Raw genomic sequence first — 23077 nt, forward strand, 5'->3', positions numbered from 1 at the left:
GTCTGTGTGTATCTTTAGCCCTAAAGTGAGTCTCTTACAGGCAGCATATTGAAGGGTCTTGTTTTTGTATCCAATGAACCACTTAATTAGAGCATTAGTCCATTGACATTTAAAGTAATAATTAATAGGTATGTACGTATTGCCATTTTACTACTTGTTTTCTGGCTGGTTTTGTAGCTTTTTCTGTTCACATCTTTGTTTCTTCTCTAGTGGTTTGACAATTTTCTTTAGTACTATGCTTGTGTTCCTTTCTTTTTAGTTTTTGTGTATGTATTGTAGGTTTTTGATTTGTGGTTACCCTAGGTTCATGTGTGTTGACCCATAATTATATCTACTTGATTTAAACTGACAGTCATTTAAGTTCAAACCATTTTAAAAGATATACATTTTTACTACCGTCCCCGACATTTTTGTTTTTTGTGTCATATTTTACATCTTCATGTTTATCCCTTAGCTGTTTGTTGTAGTTATAGTTGCTTTTACACTTTTTGTCTTTTAACCTATGTACTGACTTATTTAAGTGATCTTCAACATTTACTATATATTTATCTTTCCTACTGGGATTTTCCATTTCCTATAGATTCTTATTTATTTTCCATTTAGAGATCCTTCAACAGTTCTTTTAGGGTAGGTTTAGTATTGATGAATTCTTTTAGTTTTTGCTTGTCTGAGAAATTCTTTATCTCTTTTTCTATTCTAAATGATAATTTTATTGGGTAGAGTATCCTAGCTTGCAGGTGTTTCCTTTTCAGGATTTTAAATATATCCTTTCTGGCCTGCAATGTTTCTGCAGAGAAATCAGTTGATAGCCTTATGGGGATTCCCTTGTGTATGGCTCTCTATTTTTTTCTTGCTGCCTTTAGAATTCTCTATTTAAAAATTTTTCCATTTTAATTATGATATATCTTGGTGTGGGTCTGTTTGGGTTCATCTTGTTTGAGACCCTCTGTACTTCCTGTACCTAGATATCTATTTCCTTCTTCAGGTTTCTGAAGTTTTCAGACACAATTTCCTCAAATACATTTTCACTCTCCTTCTCTCTCTCGTCTCTTTCTGGAACCACTAAAATGCGAAAGTTGGGACACTTAATGTTATCAGACATGTTTCTTAGATTGCTTTTTAAAAAAAATTTTTTTTTTCTCCTGGTGCTCTGATTGGATGATTTCCATTATTCTGTCTTCCAGATCACTTATGCATTCTTCTATATCACTTAGTCTGCTATTCATTCCTTCTAATGTGTTATTTCAGCTATTAAATTATTTATTTTTGACTGGATCTTTATATTTTCTAGTTCCTTGAGAACATGTTCATTTTTTAGATCAATTCTTTTTCCTAATTCAAGTAACATTTTCACTACCAATGTGTCTAACTCTTTATCTGGTAAATTGTTTATTTCTCTTTCATTATTTATTTTTTCTCTTGATCTTTCAATTGAGAGTAGTTCCTCTGCCTTTTCATTTTTTTAGACTTAACTTTCTCTGCCTCTATGAATTTAGGTGAAACAGTTACCTATTGCATCTTAAAGGGGTGTTCTTATGTTTGAGTGTCTCTATGCTGACTACATATGTTCAATGCCTTTGGTGGGAGAGCTGGATTTGATGTGGATGCCAGTCATGTCTTTCCTCAGAGTGTGCTGGCAGCTATCGCCTTGGTAAGTGGTGGGGCTGGAGACACAGCTGGCCTGGGGTGTGAGGCAAGGCTTCTTCTCTGGTCAGTAACCATCACTGCCCTCCCAGGGTCGGGGTCTGATCCCATGTTGCTGCAGAAGAAGACCTGTGTGTCAGGCTCGAACTGGCTCCATTTCCTTTAAGTGTGGGTTTTCCCCACTCCCCACACCAGGAATTTTGTCCCAGGAGGGGAGTGCTGAATCAAGTGAGGTTCATGTGCATACAGCAGTCCAATGTGCTGTCTGTGCAGGCATCTGTGGTTCTGCTCAGCCACAGACCACGGTTGAGTCTTTTCCCTGGTCGCAGCCGCCCCAGATCAAGGGCTGTGCTGTGGCATGGACTAAGTGGGGTCCAACCATTTGCTTAGCTTGAGCTGAGGCACATGATGAGGTGGTTGGAGGAAAACAGGCAGCCACTAGAGCAGACCTCTCTTCCCTGCCGTGGGGGCAAGACCTCTTTGTCTCTCACAACTGATCACTATCTCCAACCTCCTCTGTGCCCCAAAGGGGAGGCAGGGCCTCTGTGGTTTCTCTGTGTATACTGGGGCAAGGTGGTGGGTTGAGCTGTGGTTGTACAGCGGCTGCCCTCTGGACTGCTTCTAGGGCACCACTTGAGTAAGTGCCAACAATGGCCACCACAGCCCATTCAGGGTCCACCCTGGGACTAAATCACCTCTGCATCCCAAAGTCAAGTCTTTTCCCTGGTCCTGGCCACCCCAGATCCAGTGCCATACTGTGGCATGGACTAAGAGGGGCCAGAGCTTTTGCTTAGCTCAGTCTGGGGTGTATGATGAGGCAGTCACGGGAAACTCAGCAGCCACTAGAGCAGACCTCTCTCCACCTTGCCCCAGAGGCTAGCCAGTGCACACACACTCCTCTTGAATGGAGCCCAGGATTCTCCCAGCCCTTCTATTTGTCACAGTGTTCCTCCAACCAGTGAGGGGGCTTATTTCCTCCATGTAGGACCCCAGGACTGGGAAGCCTAGTCTGTGGCTTGACCCACTCACTCCCCAGGGCTAGGGTCTGCCCATATAATCACCCTTTTCCTCTGAGTCCCCTCTCTGGGGCACAGGTCCTGATTTGATTGCTTTTCTTCCCTTCCTACCTGATTACATGTGTATTTTTCTTACAGCCTCGGTTTTAAAGGAGTCCTTCTACCAGTTCCAGTTAGTTTTCACTGAGAAATGCTCCTCCTGTAGATGTATTTCGGATTTGTTCAGGGGAGAAGATGAGGGTCACATCCTCTTATGCAACCATCTAGTCTCCTTAATCCATTTTAACTTTAAATCATTTAATTTCTTTTTTACATCTTCATTGGAGTACAATTGCATTACAATGTTGTGTTAGTTGCTGCTGTATAACAAAGTGAATCAGCTATATGTATACATATATCCCCATATCCCCTACCTCTTGCGTCTCCCTCCCACCCTCCCTATCCCACCCCTCTAGGTGGTCACAAAGCAGGGAGCTGATCTCCCTGTGCTATGAGGCTGCTTCCCACTAGCTATTTTAAATTTGGTAGTGTATATATGTCCATGCCACTCTTTCACTTCATCCCAGCTTACCCTTCCCCATCCCTGTGTCCTCAAGTCCATTCTCTATGTCTGTGACTTTATTTTAGTTGTGCCCCTAGGTTCTTCAGAACTATTTTTTTTAGATTCCATATATATGCCTTAGCATATGGTATTTGTTTTTCTCTTTCTGACTTACTTCATTCTGTATGACAGTCTCTAGGTCCATCCACCTTACCACAAACAACTCAATTTCGTTTTTTTTATGGCTGAGTAATATTCCATTGTAATATGTGCCACATCTTCTTTATCCATTCATCTGTCAATGGACACTTAGGTTGCTTCCATGTTCTGGCTATTGTAAATACAGCTGCAATGAACAGTGTGGTACATGACTCTTTTTGAATTATGGTTTCCTCAGGGTATATGCCCAGTAGTGGGATTGCTGGGTTGTATGGTAGTTCTATTTTTAGTTTTCAAGGAACCTCCATACGGTTCTCCATAGTGGCTGCATCAATTTACATTCCCATCAACAGTGCAAGAGGGTTCCCTTTTCTCCACACCCTCTCCAGCATTTATTGTTTGTAGATTTTTGATGATGGCCATTCTGACTGCTGTGAGGCAATACCTCACTTTAGTTTTGATTTGCATTTCCCTAATGATTAGTGATGTTGAGCATCCTTACACGTGTCTGTTGGCAATCTGTATATCTTCTCTGGAGAAATGTCTATTTAGGTCTTCTGCCCATTTTTGGATTGGGTTTTTCTTTTGATATTGAGCTGCATGAGTTGTATATTTGGAGATTAATCCTTTGTCAGTTGCTATGTTTGCAAATAGTTTCTCTCATTTTGAGGGTTGGCTTTTCGTCTTGTTTATGGTTTCCTCTACTGTGCAAAAGCTTTGAAGTTTCATTAGGTCCCATTTGTTTATTTTTGTGTTTATTTCCACTTCTCTAGGAGGTGGGTCAAAAAGGATCTTGCTGTGATTTATGTCATAGAGTGCTCTGCCTATGTTTTCCTCTAAGAGTTTTATCGTGTCTGGCCTTACATTTAGGTCTTTAATCCATCTGAGTTTATTTTTGTGTATGGTGTTAGGGAGTGTTCTAATTTCATTTTTCACATGTGGCTGTCCAGTTTTCCCAGCACCACTTATTGAAGAGAGTGTCATTGCTCCATCGTATATTCTTGCCTCCTTTATCAAAGATAAGGTGACCATATGAGTGGGTTTATCTCTGGGCTTTCTATCTGTTCCATTGATCTACATGTCTGTTTTTTTGCCAGTACCATACTGTCTTGATTACTGTAGCTTTTGTAGTATAGTCTGAGGTCAGGGACCCTGATTCCTCCAGCTCTGTTTTTCTTTCTCAAGATTGCTTTGGCTATTCAGGGTCTTTTATGTTTCCATACTAATTGTGAATTTTTTTGTTCTAGTTCTGTGAAAAGTGCCAGTGGTAGGTTGATAGGGATTGCATTGAATCTGTAGATTGCTTTGGGTAGTATAGTCATTTTCACAATGTTGATTCTTCCAATCCAAGTATATGGTATAGCTCTCCATCTGTTTGTATCATCTTTAATTTCTTTCATCAGTGTCTTATAGTTTTCTGCATACAGGTCTTTTGTCTCCTTAGGTAGGTTTATTCCTAGGTATTTTATTCTTTTTGTTGCAGTGGTAAATGGGAGTTTTTCCTTAATTTCTCTTTCAGATTTTTCATCATTAGTGTATAGGAATGCAACAGATTCCTGTGCATTAATTTTGTTTCCTGCTACTTTACCAAATTCATTGATTAGCTGTAGTAGTTTTCTGGTAGCATCTTTAGGATTCTCTATGTATAGTAAGTATCACATCATCCGTAAACAGTGAAGGAAACGATAGCAAAGATCAATAAAACTAAAAGCTGGTTCTTTACGAAGATAAATAAAATTGATAAACCATTAGCCAGACTCTTCAAGAAAAAAAGGGAGAAGACTCAAATCAATAGAATTAGAAATGAAAAAGAAGTAACAACTGACACTGCAGAAATACAAAGGATCATGAGAGATTATTACAAGCAATTATATACTAGTAAAATGGACAACTGGAAGAAATGGACAAATTCTTTGAAAAGCACAACCTTCTGAGACTGAACCAGGAAGAAATAGAAAATATAAATGGACCAATCACAAGCACTGAAATTGAAACTGTGTTAAAAATCTTCCAACAAACTGTGATTAATTTTCCAACAAAGAAAAGACCAGGACCAGATGGCTTTACAGGTGAATACTATCCTTCTCAAACTCTTCCAAAATATAGCAAAGAGAGGAACACTCCTAATCTTATTCTATGAGGCCCTGATACCAAAACCAGACAGATGTCACAAAAAAAGACAACTACAGGCCAATATCACTGATGAACATAGATGCAAAAATCCTCAACAAAATACTAGCAAACAGAATCCAGCAGCACATTAAAAGGATCATACACCATGATCAAGTGGGGTTTATCCCAGGAATGCAAGGATTCTTCAATATACGCAAATCAATCAATGTGATACACCATATTAACAAACTGAAGGAGAAAAAACATACGATCATCTCAACAGATGCAGAAAAAGCTTTCGACAAAATTCAACACCCATTTATGATAAAGTCTCTCCAGAAAGTAGGCACAGAGGGAACTTACCTCAACATAATACAGGCCACATATGACAAACCCTCAGCCAACATCATTCTGAATGGTGAAAAACTGAAACCATATCCACTAATATCAGGAATAAATCATTTAAATTTAAATAGCATCATTTGACTTCTGCCTACCATATTGGACACAATAGGTCTAGATAAATAAATGACCAAAATTTTAAAAATTGTTTTGCCTTTTTCAATTCTAATATAAAACACATCATAATTGAAAGCAGTGTTCTCTAAACTAGAAGTTTACTGTTATTAAACGTCAAGTATTAAGAAATAATACAACTATCTGGATTCAACAATACATTTATTTCTTGACAATCAAGGGAATGTGATCAGAAGTGAACAAATCAAAGTATAATTACCCTCTCAGACAAATAAGTATTTCATTCTATTTACCTTGCAGTTTCCTGGCGAAGCGCATTGAGAAATGTGTCTGGGTGGAAGAGTTCTGATAGGTCAAGTGTATCGGAGAGAAGAGTCTGGTTTTCAGCTCTCTCTACCCAGTTCTAGGAGGAGGGAAATACACGAACACACATTTAAAAACTTTGCAAACTTGAAAGATAAAGATTGGATACAGATATGGTGAAATAGTTCCCACTAAAAACCAAACCAAACCAAAAAATACCCTCTCTTGGTCCTTCTTCTCACCAGCTATTATCCTATTGATATTTATCTGTGCCACTTCATAACAAAAAAACATTGTCTAATTTCATCTATAGTATTTGACCTTTTTAAAACACTTTGACCTTCTTAAAACACTTTCTTCTTTTGGCTTCTCAATCACTACAGTCTCCCAGTCTTTCTTCTGTCTTCCTGACTATAACTTCTTGGTGTCCATCATTGACTCCTCCTCCTTTCCTGGAATTCCCAATATTGGGGTGTACTCAGGACCATTACTTGGTCAATCCTATAGTTTTAAAGACCAGTATGCTTATGATTCCCAATATTGTATCTGCTACTCCTTCCTACCTGTTTCCTGTCACTTACTTTTCTGACATTTCCACCATGATGTTTAACAGTTATCTAAACATGTTCAAATCAGAATTCTAAATTTGCAAGACCACCTTCCTCTTCTCTAGGAAATCTTCTTTATCACCAGAATCCTTCAGCTCAGTGAGAAATTCAATTGATTGCTCAGGCCAAAACCTTGAAATTATTTTTTACATCTCTCCCATGTCCCACAGCCAAATTCACAGGTCTGATATAAAAATCTTAGCACTTCTTCATTTCCACATCCACCACCCTAATCCATAACACCACCATATTATCACTTGGATTACTGCAATAACCTCTTAACTAGTTAGCCTGTTCCCTGCCTACATCTGTTTTTCCCTCAGATATGTTCAGGATTTGCTTTCTTACTTCATTCAAGTCTCTGTTTAAATATCACCTCCTAAGTGGCCTTACCGGACCACTCATGCTGAAGTGTCACCCTTTTCAACCCATTAACTTTCTAAATCCTTTAATCTACATCAATTTTCTCTACAGCATACTGATATTTATTAGATATAAAGTTCAGTTCAGCTTCAATATTTCATCAAGATCTACTATTTGCCTTCACCTTCTGGCAGGCCCAATAAATAGATGCTTACTTTAAAAATGTCCTGACATTCCCAGAAATGAATAATATAAATATGTGTATAAGCACAGATGTTACTACCCTATCTAATAAGTGTAACAATGTTGCAAATGCCAACAAGGTATGACATTTAGATTTATTTAAAATATTAGATTATTTACTATCACATATAAATGGGCATTTTACATGCCACTTGGAGTGAAAATAACTCCCTATGTGCTCTATAGGATGAAATTCTCTTGCTCTAAACTATAAATGAGAGTTTATTATTGCAAGAGTAAAGTTTTAAAAATAATCGTGAAAACTGTTAATTTTATATAAGAAAATTAAGAACTCTAGAGTTCAATAAATAGAGAAATTGATAATTATTACAAATCTTGAGAGACTACAATAGCTAGACAAGTGTAAGGAAAAATGTTGGAAGCATTTTAGTCAAGAAATATTAATAAAAATTTAACTAGTATGAAGAATAATATACATATTTGGTTATCTTGAAATTCAGACCTTTGTAAAATTGTTTGACATACTTGCATTTGCAACACTAAATAAAATTATTATTAAGAACAAAATTTAATTGTAGGTTACTTAGTTTTATTTAACATGAGTCCTTCAAGTTCTAGTTGGGAATACTTTCTATCTTGTGAGAATGAAGTAACAATGAAATATTAGCTTTGCCATCTTGAATTTTCTCAAGGAGAAACAAGGCCCTAATATCATTTACAAAAAAATCCAATATAAATCATCTTCAATCTAGGCATAAACAATTTTTAAAAATACAGAAAAGAAAGAAATAAAGAAAAATTAGATACATCAAATATTTATTTTCTCACTTTTACAATTTCAAAACAATAGACATTAAAAGGAATATTTATTTAGGAACAATTTTTCATTGAGGTTTCGAATTTGTGGCGGTTAAAAAAAAGCCTGACAAAATCATTAATATAGAATAACAATCATTTTCAGGACATGAAGTATGAGGAGTTTTGAGATTTCTTTAAGCTATAGACCTTATGTTCAAGGTTCTTCCTAGAAAACATGTTACTGAAATATATTTTCCTAAACTATTTTTATTATTCACAAACAAGTTAATATTATTGGTAGTAATATTAAATATTCTACTTTAATATTATGTGCAATAGACAATTAGATAAGCGTATATATCTTAAAGTCCTTTTAAAGTGTGACAATGTGTAAATTAACAATGAAACCAATCGCCGCTTTTCTTGGTTGTGAAGAGTTTTCCAGCTGCATATAGCTAACAACAAAGTGAACCTGATAGAAGATACATTATAGAATGGAAAATCAGCATGCACTTATCATTGACAATGGAATAGTGGTGAGGACTATGACTGATTTAGGAATCAAAGGTACACATGTTTTGTTCATAACTTTCCACTGGGTTTTCAGAAATAATAACAGTATTTGATAGGACAGACTTATTGACTATAGCAGAAAAATTGTCAACTACTTTCATTCTTCTTCTTTAACCAAAGATAAAACTATATGACATAAAAGACATTTTTCAATTGTCTTGTTTTATACTAATAAACTATGTTCATACCAGATGTAATAGAATACTTTAAGTGGTAAAAATGGCTGTATAAAGCAAGGAAAGCCTTGAAACAGTGTTTTGAAAATAAGGGTACCAACATAGCAAATGTTACTAACAATCACCGGTTACTTTCAGGGAAAGTAATTTGTTTGCTAGAACCTGCCAGTTCTTCAAAAAACCAAACTTGTCTTAAGAGTTTAAATTCTCTGCATGTTTTCTGCTGTAAAGATCCCCTTACTGTGATACTCCAGGTAGCTGCTGAAATTGGTATGCATGTGATAAACGCTGAGATGCACATAAAAATTCAGAGAAGATTTTGTTATCTTGAAAGCCAATTATGTTGCTATATTGTCACATTTCTAGACCCAAGATTTATCTTCTGCAAGCAGTACAAATAGCATGGTTTATAGGATTGCTTCTATAAAACTGCCAATCATCATAGACTACTGTTTAGTATTCCAAATGTGCAAGAGAGTTGACTATAGGCAGAAGTAATCAGCTGACAGTATTGAGAAATTATTGTCTCTGTACAAAATCTGACGCCTAAAATTCTGTAATTCTACTGCTATAGTAATAGCTATATTTTATTGGATAAAATTTCAGATATACTATACCCTAAGTTCATTCTATAATGGTGATAATCCAATTTAAAGTTTGACTGTATGTTAATCTTAAGTCTCAGGATTTTGGCAAAGATGTATTTTTCTATGCAATTCTAATTTAATGTATTTATTTATTATATATCTCCACTAAATGTAGAGATTCTTATTGGCAGAGCAATGAATGGCACATAATAAAAATTCAATAAACATTCACCAAATGATGAATAAATTAAAGAATATGAATAAAAAATACCCGTAAGGTAGCTCTTCTAGCTGAGTATAGTACATGAAAATAGGGATGCTGGAGGTTTTTGACCACATACAGACTATTTTTTCAATTTTGTTTATGTAAGTTTTCCTATGAATATTTTTACGGAGTACCCAGTATGTGTAAAACATTGCAGTAATGACTGTGAAAGTTACTGAGTTAGGGGAAAAAAAGAGATTCCCTTCTCAGGAATGCAAAGTATTGCAGAACCTTGCAAAATTGATTAAGACATCTCAGAAAATGAAAGAAAAGTAAACAATGTAATTTTAATAAAATTACTTTTAAAGTTCAAGATCTTAAGAGAAAATGAAACAAGCCTTCAAATGTTAGATGGTGGAACAGAGTATAAAGTTGAACAATAGTGTTCATTGGGTAGATTTAAATAGAAGCTAAAATCTCAGAAATATCTCATGGGTACTACAAAAATACATCTCAGCAGGTGTATGAATCATGATGATTGGGAAGCATGAAAGAGATTTATGTCAGTTTGCTTGAGAATAACCCTAAGATTGACTGAATCATTCATTTATTCAACAGATATTTATTGAAAAACCTACTTGTGTAAGCCACTGTTCTACATGCTTGGATAGAGCAGTAAACAGACAAAAATCTCTGCCCTTATCAAGCTTCCATTTTAGTGGAGGAACACAGAGAAAACAAACAAACAAACAAGTAAAATATATACACTATTAGGTGGAGATATAGGCTATGGAAAAAAATTTAAAAGGGAAACAGGATGTAAAGTATCAAGGAAGAGGAGGGTTACAATCTGAAATAGGATGGTCCTGAAGGGATAAAGAAACTTCTTTCCTTGAAAAAAAAAAAAAAGAAGAAACAAGGAAAAAAGAAACTTCCTTGCAGATATCTGAGGGAGAGCATTCCAGGTAGAGGAAACAGGAAGAATAAAGTCCCTTTGAGGGAGTGTGCCAGGCTGTTCATTGAAAAGCAAGGAGACCAGTATGGCTGGAACAGAATAAATTAGGAAGCAAAAAGTAGGAGAGGAAATCAGAGAGGTAAACGGGCCAGATCTTGTAGGTTGCTATAAGGATTTTGTTACTCTGGATGAGACGAGAAACCGTGGGGAAATTTCCAAGAGAGGAGTGATATAATCTGATGCTTTAACCAGAATATTTAGACTTCTGGGTTGAGAACTGACCAGAAAGGAGACCAGGGTGGAAGCAGGACTAGTCAGGTGGCAGCTGCACCAATAATGACTTCAATCAAGGTAGTAGCAGTGAAAGTGGTGAGAGGTGTCTCAGAATATATTTCGAACGTACAACCAAGGTAATTTTTCTGATTGAATGGATGCAGTATATGAGAAAAGAGTTAACAATGATTCCAAGACCTTGTGCCTATGCCTCAAGAAAGGTGGAGATGTCATTTACTTTTACGGGAAAGACTGCGGGTAGCACAAGTTTTTCAGTAAAGGGCAGGAGTTCAGTTTTGAATATGTTAAGTTTGAGATGTTTATTAAACATCCAAGTGAAAATACTGAGTATACACCAGAGTTAGGGGAGAATACTGGGCTGGAGCTATAAATCTGAGAATAATAAAAGTTTAGATGGGATTCATAGGCATGAGATCACTATGGGTGGAGTACAGATAGAAAAGGACAGAGGACTGTGCTCTAGGGAATCCAATTAGAGATGAGGGAATAGAAAAGCCAGAGAAATAGACAGATAAAAAAACAGAAGTGTGTGGTGACCTTGAGGCCAACTTATAAAAAGGTTTCAAGGGGTAGAAACATCTTTTAAAAATGTTGCTGATAGATATCAAAAACTCTGAGATATTATTATAGAAAGGGAATTTGAGTGTGAGTTCTATCATTTATCATACACATTTTGTAAACTATTCTTGAATATGGGGTTTTACTTTTTGCATCTTTAAAAATGGAAATAAAAATATGTACCTCATATATTATAAATATTACTAGATTGTGTCTAAAGCACATGTATGTCTGAGATCCAAAATATGCTCAGTTCTTATAAATATTCATTTTTCTTTCTATCCTTCATTTGATCATTCAAAAAGTTTGAGTATATGTTTGAAGTGGTGCACTGAAAGAAAAGAAAGTGATCTGAAGCTCAAATATAGGTCACTAGTACATTTTACTGCTAGGGAAGTGAGAAGAGCTATTTAGATGAACCCAAAAAGGGTGTAACGAGCCACATTTCTAGATCTAGAAATGCCAGTCTGATGTATTAGTGATAATTAGGGTTAAAGGGGAAGAAATAAGAGCTAGAGGCTCACAGATATTTTTTTTTCAGTGAAGAATTAGTTTTCTTGAAGTGGGCCACAGAAGTAAAATGCAAAGTGAAAAAGTTAAAGCAATCTATGTGGCTAACAACAAGCATCTTTGCAGACATGCGAGAAACTGTGTGCCTGAATATTTGAACAAAAAATAGGAAGTAGCACCTAAAAAGAATCTCAGAAAAACATAAGAGTGAAGGGGCTGATGCCTATACTAGGGAAAAATATGCTTCCCAGCGTTCCACAGTGGGAGGGGATGGAAGGAAGCAACATAACATTAGCGTCTGCTGATAGAAAAGGTACTTTGGTATAGTCTACTACACAGTGCCCAAATGAGGCCTAATTCAGACTTAATTCAGGCCATTACAGGAATGGAGATAGCATTAAGTGCTTCTAGGTTGTAGTACTTCTGCTATTTATTCCTAGAGTACTGCACTTCCTTTATCATTTTGATTGTTGTGGCTTATTTGTTGTCTTTCCTGATAAACTCTAAGGATAGTTTATATGTCACGCTGAATGGCATTTATTAATAATAATAACAACAATAATAACTAATTCTTTTTATTGCTTAAATCTCCCCAGATTTCAAGGACCTTAACAGTTGATATAAACGAGATTCCATCATAAGAATGATGGGTGGCAGGATTTGGTAGCATATGAGTGTACCAGCCACTGGCTCGAGTTAGGCCAAAAAAATTGTGTAGAGTTCAAGAAGTCACTATAAATTTTAAAATGAAAGAAAGAACCTACTGAGAAGCTCAGTCCTAAAAAATGGGCATGAAAGCTTGCCAATGACACATGGCACCCCAAGTTTGGTTAGCAGTAGAAGTAAAATGAGACATTCAGGAGCCCATTAAACATGTGCAGAATACTGGGTCTGTTTAGCACACCCAAGCCTAACTGGGTACTCGATATGAAGGTCTTATATCCTTAAACAGAATCAACTCATGAGCTAGGTTGGAACAGAAATTGCAGGCGTAGAGTCAAGGGATCCAACTGTGAGAAGTTGAAAATATGAAGACAGAGGGAAAAAGGCAAATGCTGACCCCACAGATTTATGAACTGGGTAGAAAACATGCTGGAATTTAAAATGATCAACACAGAAAAATCAGACTATACTAGGGAGAACTTCTGTAGAGGCTATTCTGCAGGCCAAAGGGGAAACAAACAGTGGAAATCAGGAACCAAAGAAACTCTCAGAAGATGTTATTTCTGAAGAAAGAGCAGAAAAAGTCAAAGTCAGGAAAATAATTCTAGGGTCTCAATAGGAAATAATATGTTATATATATTATATTATATTTATATATCTAGTCCATTCATTTGTTCATTCATTTATTCAGAAGGCAGTATGCTACGTATTAGAAATACAGTGGAATTATTATTTTTTTAAAAGTCCTTGCCCTAAAGGATCTTAGAGACCATAGGATAAATGACTGCAAGACTCTCTTTGGCTGAGACTGCTTGGGTACCTAAGGGTTCTCTGGCTCTCTCTAAATCACCAGCATTGAGAGGACAGTCTCAAACCCATGTCACCCAGTAGAGTAAGACTCTCTCCATATTGAAAAATGATCCTCTAAAACATAATCTGATTTCTCTCCTTAATATCCCACAGTGTTCCCTTTTGCCCTTATGATCAAATATAATCATAATCTGATTTCTCTCCTTAATATCCCACAGTGTTCCCTTTTGCCCTTATGATCAAATATAATCCCTTAATACATTATCATAACATGGCCTTTCCTGCTCCACCAGCCTAATCTCTGAACACCCCTCCTTGCGCTCTATGCTCTGCTTTTAGTTATTAAAAGTGCATGGCTTACTCTTGACTCTGACCTTCCTCTTGTCTGGCACAGTCTTTCCTCTTGTCTGGCACAGTCTTTCCTCTTGTCCTCGCTTGGTCTATTCCTACTAAGCTTTCAGCTTAAGCATCACTTCCCTGTTCCCATGTATGTTAGGTACTCTTGCTATTTGCTCCCATAGTACTAGACTTCCTTTGTCACTCTTACTGTTGCTGTTTATTCGGTTGTCTATTTTTTCTGATAAATTGTAAGGACAGTTCCTTGGGACACAATGTATATCTATTTTGTTTACCATTCTATATTCAGCAACCTCAGCACAGTGCATGGCACCAAGATAGAATTTTTAATTGCTAGATGAATGAATGTAAGAAATTTAAATTCTGTGAGGCAGAAACTGTATCAATTGACTAATCATTTTATCTCCAGTACTTCACTCAGAGCTTAGCATAAAGTTGTTGCTTATAATATGTTTGACTGACTAAATAAATGAATGCCATCTTGACCCAGTCACTCTCACCTTATTTGCACAAAACCCCTGTATTGATCAGGTACTATGTGTAATACTCTCAGTAGCTTGTTCTGTTTCCTATATGTTATGCCCTAAATGAAAGGCTCTGGGATTTTAAACCATGGCTGGAACTGGGCTCAACCTGCTGTGTACCTATTTGGAATCAGTCTGATCATTACACTTTCATAAATAACCAAAAGCTGCCATTTTCTCAGATCTCTGAAAATAGTACTTCTAATTCTCCCTGCCCTCCCAATATTCTCAGCCCTTTCTTCCCCACCTAAGTAGCCACGCTGTTCCTCTAAACTTTGTAAGTTGCTCTGGTTACTTATCTGTGAAACATAAAAGGCATGTATGAAATCAAAGGACCTGGCAGACCCTTGACTAGATGGAAAGTGAATGCCAAACACTAAAGGTTATCTTAGGGAAGCAGATATCTGTACATTCATAACTGAAAAAAAAATATTAAGGCAGGAAAACAATAAAAATATATCCTTAAGTGGTGACATAAATGATGAATTATTGCATATTCCCTAGGTAGAAAGATAAGATAAACTATGGTCAAGCCTGAAAATTATCCTGAAGGTTAAAAGGATATTTTATCATTATAATTAAGGCTAAATGCCTATAAAGCTTTTTAGAAAATCACACAGTGAAAAAGTTTTCAGTTTTGATGATCAGTATACAATATACTTAGTATGAATAATCATGACAGAAAATTGTAATAATTTATGTAAAACTGCTTTAAATGATATTAATTTCAGTATCAATAATATATTTATTATATGCACAAAGCATAATTATTAAGCATACTTACACGTATAGTGTAATAAAAGCTACCCATTGGCAGCAAATAAAGTTTCTGCCTTTTATAAAATAATCTAATGCAAATAATACTGATACATACATTAAGTGATAAATTATCACAGCCATGCAATTATAACATACCAAGGACTTCAGAGCATTTCTGTATTTTTCTAAGAGCACCGATGGACTATTTGTCCTTCCTCTTCTGACTTCTCTATCCTTCCTTCCCTCCATTTTTCTGGCATTTACTGATAGATTATATCTGGACATATACACAGTAGATAGGAAGATGGGTAAACCCGAGTCTCTGCCTTGTTCTTCTCTACCTGCTAATTTTAAACTCATTTTCAGATCCAGTAGTTTCTTCTTCAATAATCCTACAACTGAGAGGTTGATTATACTGGAAGCCAAATAAACATTCAGATGAGTTCTGGCCCCTTCAAAGGAGTACCATTGGCAGACTGGCAGCATAGAGTAAGAAGAGAGGAAAAGATGAAATTACACAAGGCAAGGCCCCCCTAGAGGAAGTGTCTAAAGAGATGAGAGGAGATGAAATCAAGTATACAGCTCTACGGATGAGGCTTCAACAGCAGAAGGTCAACTACTTTTGTATTAGAACAAAGATGATGAGGGTGGGTTTAGACAAATTTGTAGGTGGGAGGGAAGGGTAGGCATTTTCAAGTGGTCATATTTCATAGCTTGAATTTTCTCTGTAAGGTAAAAAGCAGGGTGTTCTGCTAAGGGAAAAATTAAAGATGTGGACAGGTATGTGCACTACGAAAAAAAAAAAATGAATGAGGATTGCTGTATCTAGAAGGACACTGATCAAGTTACTCCTAATAAGCTGATATGACAAAGAATGTTATTTGTGAAAGCAGTGTAACAAGCAGAGGAAGAAGGCAGTAAGACAGTGCAAAACCATACAGGAAAAGTGGTACATTGCATGCACCAACTGACCTATAACATTTGCTATTCCTTAAAAAAAAATAATCACCTTGTCTTTCTCCATCTATATCGTTCCTTATTCTGTTCAATTTTCCTTCATTTACCTGACTGGGCCACTCTGAAAAAACTTGATCAATTTGGAAAAAAACAAAACAGAAAAAAGCAGCTCCCTGTAGGGGGGACATACCCTAAAGCAAATTAGTCACAGTTATGAATAAGTTTCAGTTACCATCTATATGATCCATCTATATTAAAATTGTAGATTTTTCTCTAAATTCTCAAAAATTATGAAAAGCCACACTACACAGAGAGAACACAGTCTTTTTGTTTTGTCTTTTTTTAAAGAGTGCTAGGTAAAATCACAGATGACAGAATAAGAAAGGAATATACGGTGCTCTATGAACAAAATCATAATATTTTCACTAGTTGCTAGCAGAATGGTTAACAATATGAGAGTTTATAGTACAATCGTCATACAGTCATACAATTACTAAATAATTTCATCTTACCTGTATTGCAAGGGCACGAGCTACAAGACCTCTAAGGTATTGTAAAGGATCTTCTGGACCTTCCCACTTGCTTTGCCATGTGAGAGGACACTGCAATTTTAAAAGGATCAAAATTAAGTTTACATATACAATATTACATATAAAAGATCTTTTAACATTAGTGTGATGGGGAAACTATTTTGGCATAATTCACATTATGTGTATCATGAATTCATTTCATTAAGATATGTCTTTTTTCTATTTTATACATAATATCAATAATGTATATGTGTCAATCCCAGTGTATGTATAAAATAGACAACTGATGGGAGCATACTGTATAGCACAGGGAACTCTACCTAATGCACTGTGGTAAACTAAATGGGAAGGAAGTCCAAAAGGGAGGGGATATCTGTATGTGTGTATGGCTGATTCATTTTGTTGTGCAGTGGAGGCGAACACAACATTGTAAAGCAACCATACTCCATAAAAAAATTAATAAAAAAACTTTTTAAAAAGATATGTCTTTTCTTTGATCTTATCTCATTAAAATTGAATGATAAATAGAGTCAGAATGAATTGACCTGTTTCTCTAAAAGAAAATATTTTTAAGTAAAAATTCTTGAAAGAATAAACAAATGAACATAAACCAGTATATAGAAAGTAGCAAACCATGTTTTCTTGAAATGATATGTAATGAAATCAAATTAAATTTCACAAATTCATTTTATAAGTAGTAAAGACAAAAAACAACTAGTCTTGTGTCCCTACAGAATTACAGAAATTTTATCTCCCAAACCACACCAGATATATGACAAAAAGAGAATAAAACAGAAAATACTCTAAATTAAAGAAATAAATAAAACCTTTCTAAAAAAGTTACCTTTTTAATATCTGACCTTCTTTTAACTGACATTCTCCATTAATACATTCATTATAATATTCCTTTTCTGTGAGAGTTTTCTGGATTTTTCAAATATTATGTAACTATCATTCAAACTTAATATTTATTTTTCTCCAGTGGAATAATAAGGAGAGAGCATCAATTTCTTAACCCAAAACACTGTCTGATTACATAGCTGAGAAACTACTCCAGGCTAGAGTATATCAACAATGTATGGAAAATGGAAATTGTAAGATAACAAACCTTACAGTGAAAAAAAGACCTTAGAAAACATCTAGTTCAATTACTCTAGGTGAATGAAGTAAGCCTTCTTAGGAATATGGTAGCTAAGTGCTGGAGCTATGCTGTGAACTGAAACAGGTGTGATGACTTTAAAACATGATCCCTAAATCCTTTGACAATTCTGTGGAGACTTGAAGTCTGCTCTTCTTCTTAAATAAGTGTCCTGTGAATATAGCAGAAGTGATGTGGTTCCAGTTTCCAGGTCCAGGTCTTAAGAAATTGGTTGCTTGTATTTCCTGTCTTTTGTGACTCTTGATCTTGGAACCCATCCAACATATTGTGAAGTCCAATTTTTGGAGAGGCCCATGTGGAGATGAACTGAGGCTCCCAGCTCTCAGGCAGCACTGACTTGCCAGCCACATGAGTGAGCGGAGTGGAAGAGACAAGCTTTCTCTACCAAGGTCTACCCAAATTTCAGCTCTGTAAGCTTAAAATAAAATGATTTTTTAAAAATTATTATGTTTTAACCTGGTAAGTTTTGGTGGGATTTGTTATACAGCAAGACTTAACTGATACAGTTCTTTGGTATCCAGAAGCAGGGTTCTACCTTAACAAAAACCTAAAACATATGGCACTAGATTTGAGACTGAGTGGTGGGCTGAAGCTGCAAGAACCTTCAACAGAATGTAAGTGAAAACATAAAGGGCTTCTAAGAGAATAGTGGAGGTCTAAGGGACTTTGAGGACTTAAAGGAAAGGGAGGAAACAATCTCAGACAGACAAAAGTACTCTTGGGACCTTAAGGGCATGCCTTGCAGATCCTTTCTGTTAAACAATAAGGCTTCAATGAATCTTAAGGGTGTTGTCCCACAGCCAACACACAAGAAGCCTAAGGTAGAGAAAAAGGCTTATCACAAGATTTATGGCCATAGTTTTTGTCTAATGTGAATCTCAATGAGATTCAAAGCAAACTCACAATCTCAGAATACTGTTCTGGTGTAAGTTTCATCTGTTTGGGATTAATGGGGAAAAGAGGGCACAATTAAAAGAGAACTTTGGACCCCAGAATCCCTATGGGTGGGAAGCAGGTTGAGAAAACCACTCAGCTTCAAACATGGCTAAATCTTATTGAAATGTATGGATAATTAAGAGACGAGAATCAACAGTTCAGAGGGCAAAACCAAGAGCCATGGATAATTATTCCCAGGGAACAATATGGAATCCTAATAAAGGAACTGAAAACATAAGCTTGCTTAGATTTCAGAATTGCTAAGGACACGTGAGCCTCCCATTTCCTCATTTTTTGAGTGGGAATGTCTATTGCAGTTACCTGTCCTACCATTTTATATTGGGTTTGTAGGGGACAATAACTTATCTCTGCACATCATAGGTCTTTAGTTGAAAACCATGCTTGAGAAACTGTTTTTGAAGAACCAAACCCAAGAAGCCTCACCCATACTTCCACCTGATTTTGATGACAACATCCGGCCTGAGGCTGTAAAGGAATGAGACATCTCGGGAAACATGGAAGGAGATGACTGCATTTTACATGTGGGAGAAATGCAAATAATTTGTGCCCAAAGGGCAGACTGCAGCAGCTTCAAAACATGGTCCCAAAATTACTTGATACTCTTCCCATTGAGAGTTGAGGTCTATGTCCACCCCACCCCTTGACAACCAGACCAATAGAATAAGGGAGAAGTGACGCTTTATCAGTTTTCAGATCTAGGTCTTAACAAATTCACAGCTTTCATTTCCTCTTTCTTGGGGTATACACTTTTAGAACCAAGATACCATGTTGTGAAGAAGCCAAGTAGTCCATATAGAGAGGCCCATGTGGAGACATCTAGAGAGCAACCAAGGCCTCTAGCCATTAGTCCCGATAAACTACCAGCCAATAATCAGCACCACCTAGCCAGCCTCGTGACTGAACGTCCATTAAGTAGACCCTCCTGTTCTAAGCTGAACTGACTCAGCTGGTGTCACACGAAGCAAAGACAAGCCTTCCCCACCAGACCCTGCCCAAACCACATACTCATGAGCTAAATAAATGATTGTTCTTGTTTTCAGCCATTAAGTTTCAGGGTAGTTTATTACGTAGTAATAGATAGCTGATAGGTCAGGTTTTCACATTCTAAGTTTTATGCTTTTCCTGTTGTAGAAAGAGAGCTCCTTTATATAGTGTTTAATTACATAATGTAAGTTACTGGTAGGCAACCTTTAAGGTGCTCCCAGTGACCCCTGCCACTTGGCATTCATCTCCATCCTTGTGAAACTCCCTCACCTTGAGCATGAACTGGTTTTAGGGAGTTGCTTCTAAGGAAAGAATATGGCAAAAGTGATGAGAAGCCACTTCTGAGAGTAGGGTACAAATATTGTGACTTCTGTCTAGCTCACTTTCTCTTCATCTCTTCCTTGTTCACTCTGTGTGAAAAAGTTGCATACTGTGGGTTGCTTTATGTAGATGTCCGTCTAGCAAGGAACTGATATGTCCAGTCAACAATAAGTGAGGACGTGAGGGCTGCCAACAGCCATCCCATAAGTGCTCTGAGAGGCTGCGGTAATTGCAGCCCTGGTGACTGCAGACTTGTGGGAGACCCTAAGACAGAACACCCAGCTAAGCTACCCCCAGATCCCGACTCACAGAAACTGTAATGTGATAACTTTTCATTGTTTTGTGTCACTAAATTCTAGGGCAATTTATTACACAGCAATAGATTAACTAAGAGAACTATCAATATTAGTGTCAGATGTAATACTTTCATTCAATACATATTCAAGTCCTTATTGTCCATCCATTCAGCAATTACTGAGAGCCTATAATGTGCAGGCATTATAAGGTCCTGGCTATCATGGAGCTTACATTTTACTGGGGGATAAAGGCAATATACTTATTTCTAAATATATTATAAGAAAAAGACTACACAGTGCTAAATCCTATGTAGAGAATTACAACAGGATATGTGATATGACCAAAGTAATATGAAATGATAGTGATATGATAGAAGACTATGAGGAATAAAATCTTCACCCTAAAGAGCATTAGAAACCAGTAAAGGAGATACACAGCTAATGTCCCTGATGGTGTTTTAAGGATGACTTATATAGCATGTTTCTGGAGCTAAGAGGAAAACAATGATTTAATCAAAGAAATCTTAGTAAAGGAAGTACTGTGAAGCTTTGAAAGTTGTGTTGAATTTTGACAAAGGTAGACATAACTGGAGGGGACTTTTTAAGCTAACATTTATGTGTTAGTAACTGTGCTGAGTTTTGGATATGTACCAGAAGCCGGTACTATTGTAATTTCCATTTCACAGAGGAGAAAATGGAGACACAAAGAGAACAGCATATCCAAAATCACAGAGCTGGAAAATGGCAAGTCCAAGATGTGAACCCAGATAACCTAACTCTAGAGTCTGTCAGCATTAATTCTGCCTCCAACGTATTTTACATTTCTATAATGTAATTTCTGTATTACACCATTTGAGATTTGTCAACTGAAAAAAAATGCACAATGTGAGAGTTGTGCATTAAGTTTTACTTGGGGCAAAATGAGGACTATAGCCCGGGAGATAGCATTTCAGATAGTTCTGAGAAACTGCTCCAAAGAGGTTGGAGGGAAGGTGTATGATTTTGTGTGTGATTTTGATGAAGGAGGAGTACATGTAATCAAGCACATATTTTTTGCAGAAGGTTGCTGCTAGTTTTGTGAAGATTCAACATGACAATTATGTATTGGGAATTAAAGTTATAATTATGGGGAAACTAAGGCTTAGAGTAGGTTTATTTAACTAAACTATTTTTTTTAATCTAAATGGTAGAGAACTTGAATCCAGGTCTAACTCTAAATGTAAACTTTTTGTTATCCCATGCTTTTCATGAAAGATGTCATAAAAGCAAAACAGGATACAAGCAGATTTCCTAATTCACTCTTTTTCAAGCATCAATTAATTAACTGACAACTCAGCGATAACCTGTTAAATAGCTGCTATTTGTCAATCATTTGTTAGGTCCTGTGGATACAAAGTTATAACACAATCCCTGTTCACAGAAGTTTGCACTAGAGGGTGAAATAAATAATAAAAGAAGACAGCTACAGACAATACAGTAAGTTCCCTGATAATGACAAGCACTGTGCTCGTGAAACACAGATGTAAGGTACACCAAATTCAAACTGTGCCTAAGGACAAGAGTCAGGAAAGGCTTTCTGGTGGAGATAATGCTTGAGGTGAGTCTCAAAAGATAAACAGCTTACAGTAAAGTAAAGAAAGACAGTAAGAAAAGGAAGGGGCATTAATAAAAAAGACATGAGACAACTGGGCTGATGGTCAGACCATGAAGCTTTTGAATGTTTATACTGAGGAGCTTAATCTGGAAAGCAATGATAAAACTAAATTACACTTTAACTAGGGAAGTGACACAATCATATTTGGATTTTAGAAAGATTATCCTAGTAGAAATAGGGAGAACAAGCATTAGGGTGATGAAACTGCAGTCAGAGAGGTGAATTAGGAAGGTACTGTAGAAACACTTGTGCAGCACTTGCATGTGCAGGCACTGTTCTCAGCATTTCACCTGTATTAACCCTTCAGACTTCACATCAACCCTCTGAGATGGATAGTTATTACTCCCATTACGAACATTTAGAAACTAAGGTAGAGAAAGGTTAAGTGACCTGCACAAGTAAACATTCTAGTACATAATCTTGGATGTTTTAAGTTCCACTCCGCAACCTTAATATGTTTACTATATGAACTTTAAAAAAAAGGACCACAGTTAGTAACTCTTTTCCCTTTTCATTTAATAACGTAATTATCTATACTACTGACAAACACCACTATCCTACTAATAAAAATGACGTGCTGATCCTCACACATGAGTGAGACACTGGTAATCCAGTATCTGCACACTGCTGAAGTTAAGCCAACACTGGATTATAGTTTTTGGAAATGAATCGACTTTCATCGGACTCAAGCTTATTGCAGTGTCTGACACAGGGAGACGGCATGGAAATTGCTATTTATTTCAAGCACTAGAAGTTGCACTGGGATTTCACTGTAGGTGGGAAAACAGAATTCAGTTTACATTTTTTTAAAGAAAAGGAAAAAGGAAAAAAATATATAGTTCATTGTAATTTCAATTTCACATGAAGTGATTAACCCATATGGGCAGTTTACAAATTATCACTAACTCCTATACTAGCCATAAGTTACAAATTTGTACAATTAATTAAATTAGCTAAAATCCATTTTACACACATATACATGATTAGAGAGTTATATTTCAGAAGGATAAAGATAGCTGCAGA

General features: G+C 36.4%; 1 protein-coding gene across 2 annotated transcripts in view; it reads right to left on the minus strand.

The window, feature by feature from the left end:
* DYNC2H1 (dynein cytoplasmic 2 heavy chain 1) overlaps positions 1 to 23077 on the minus strand; it is a gene marked incomplete at its 5' end in the record, with an annotated part of 370982 nt that overhangs the window by 27629 nt on the left and 320276 nt on the right. For both annotated transcript variants that reach the window (XM_082660860.1, XM_082660861.1), the window contains 2 exons: positions 6243 to 6352; positions 16666 to 16755. In XM_082660860.1, the coding sequence (XP_082516986.1) occupies positions 6243 to 6352; positions 16666 to 16755 (200 nt within the window). The remainder of the gene's footprint in view (positions 1 to 6242; positions 6353 to 16665; positions 16756 to 23077) is intronic.

Source organism: Grampus griseus (genome assembly GCF_964374135.1).
Source record: "Grampus griseus genome assembly, chromosome: 8".
NCBI lineage: Eukaryota > Metazoa > Chordata > Mammalia > Artiodactyla > Delphinidae > Grampus > Grampus griseus.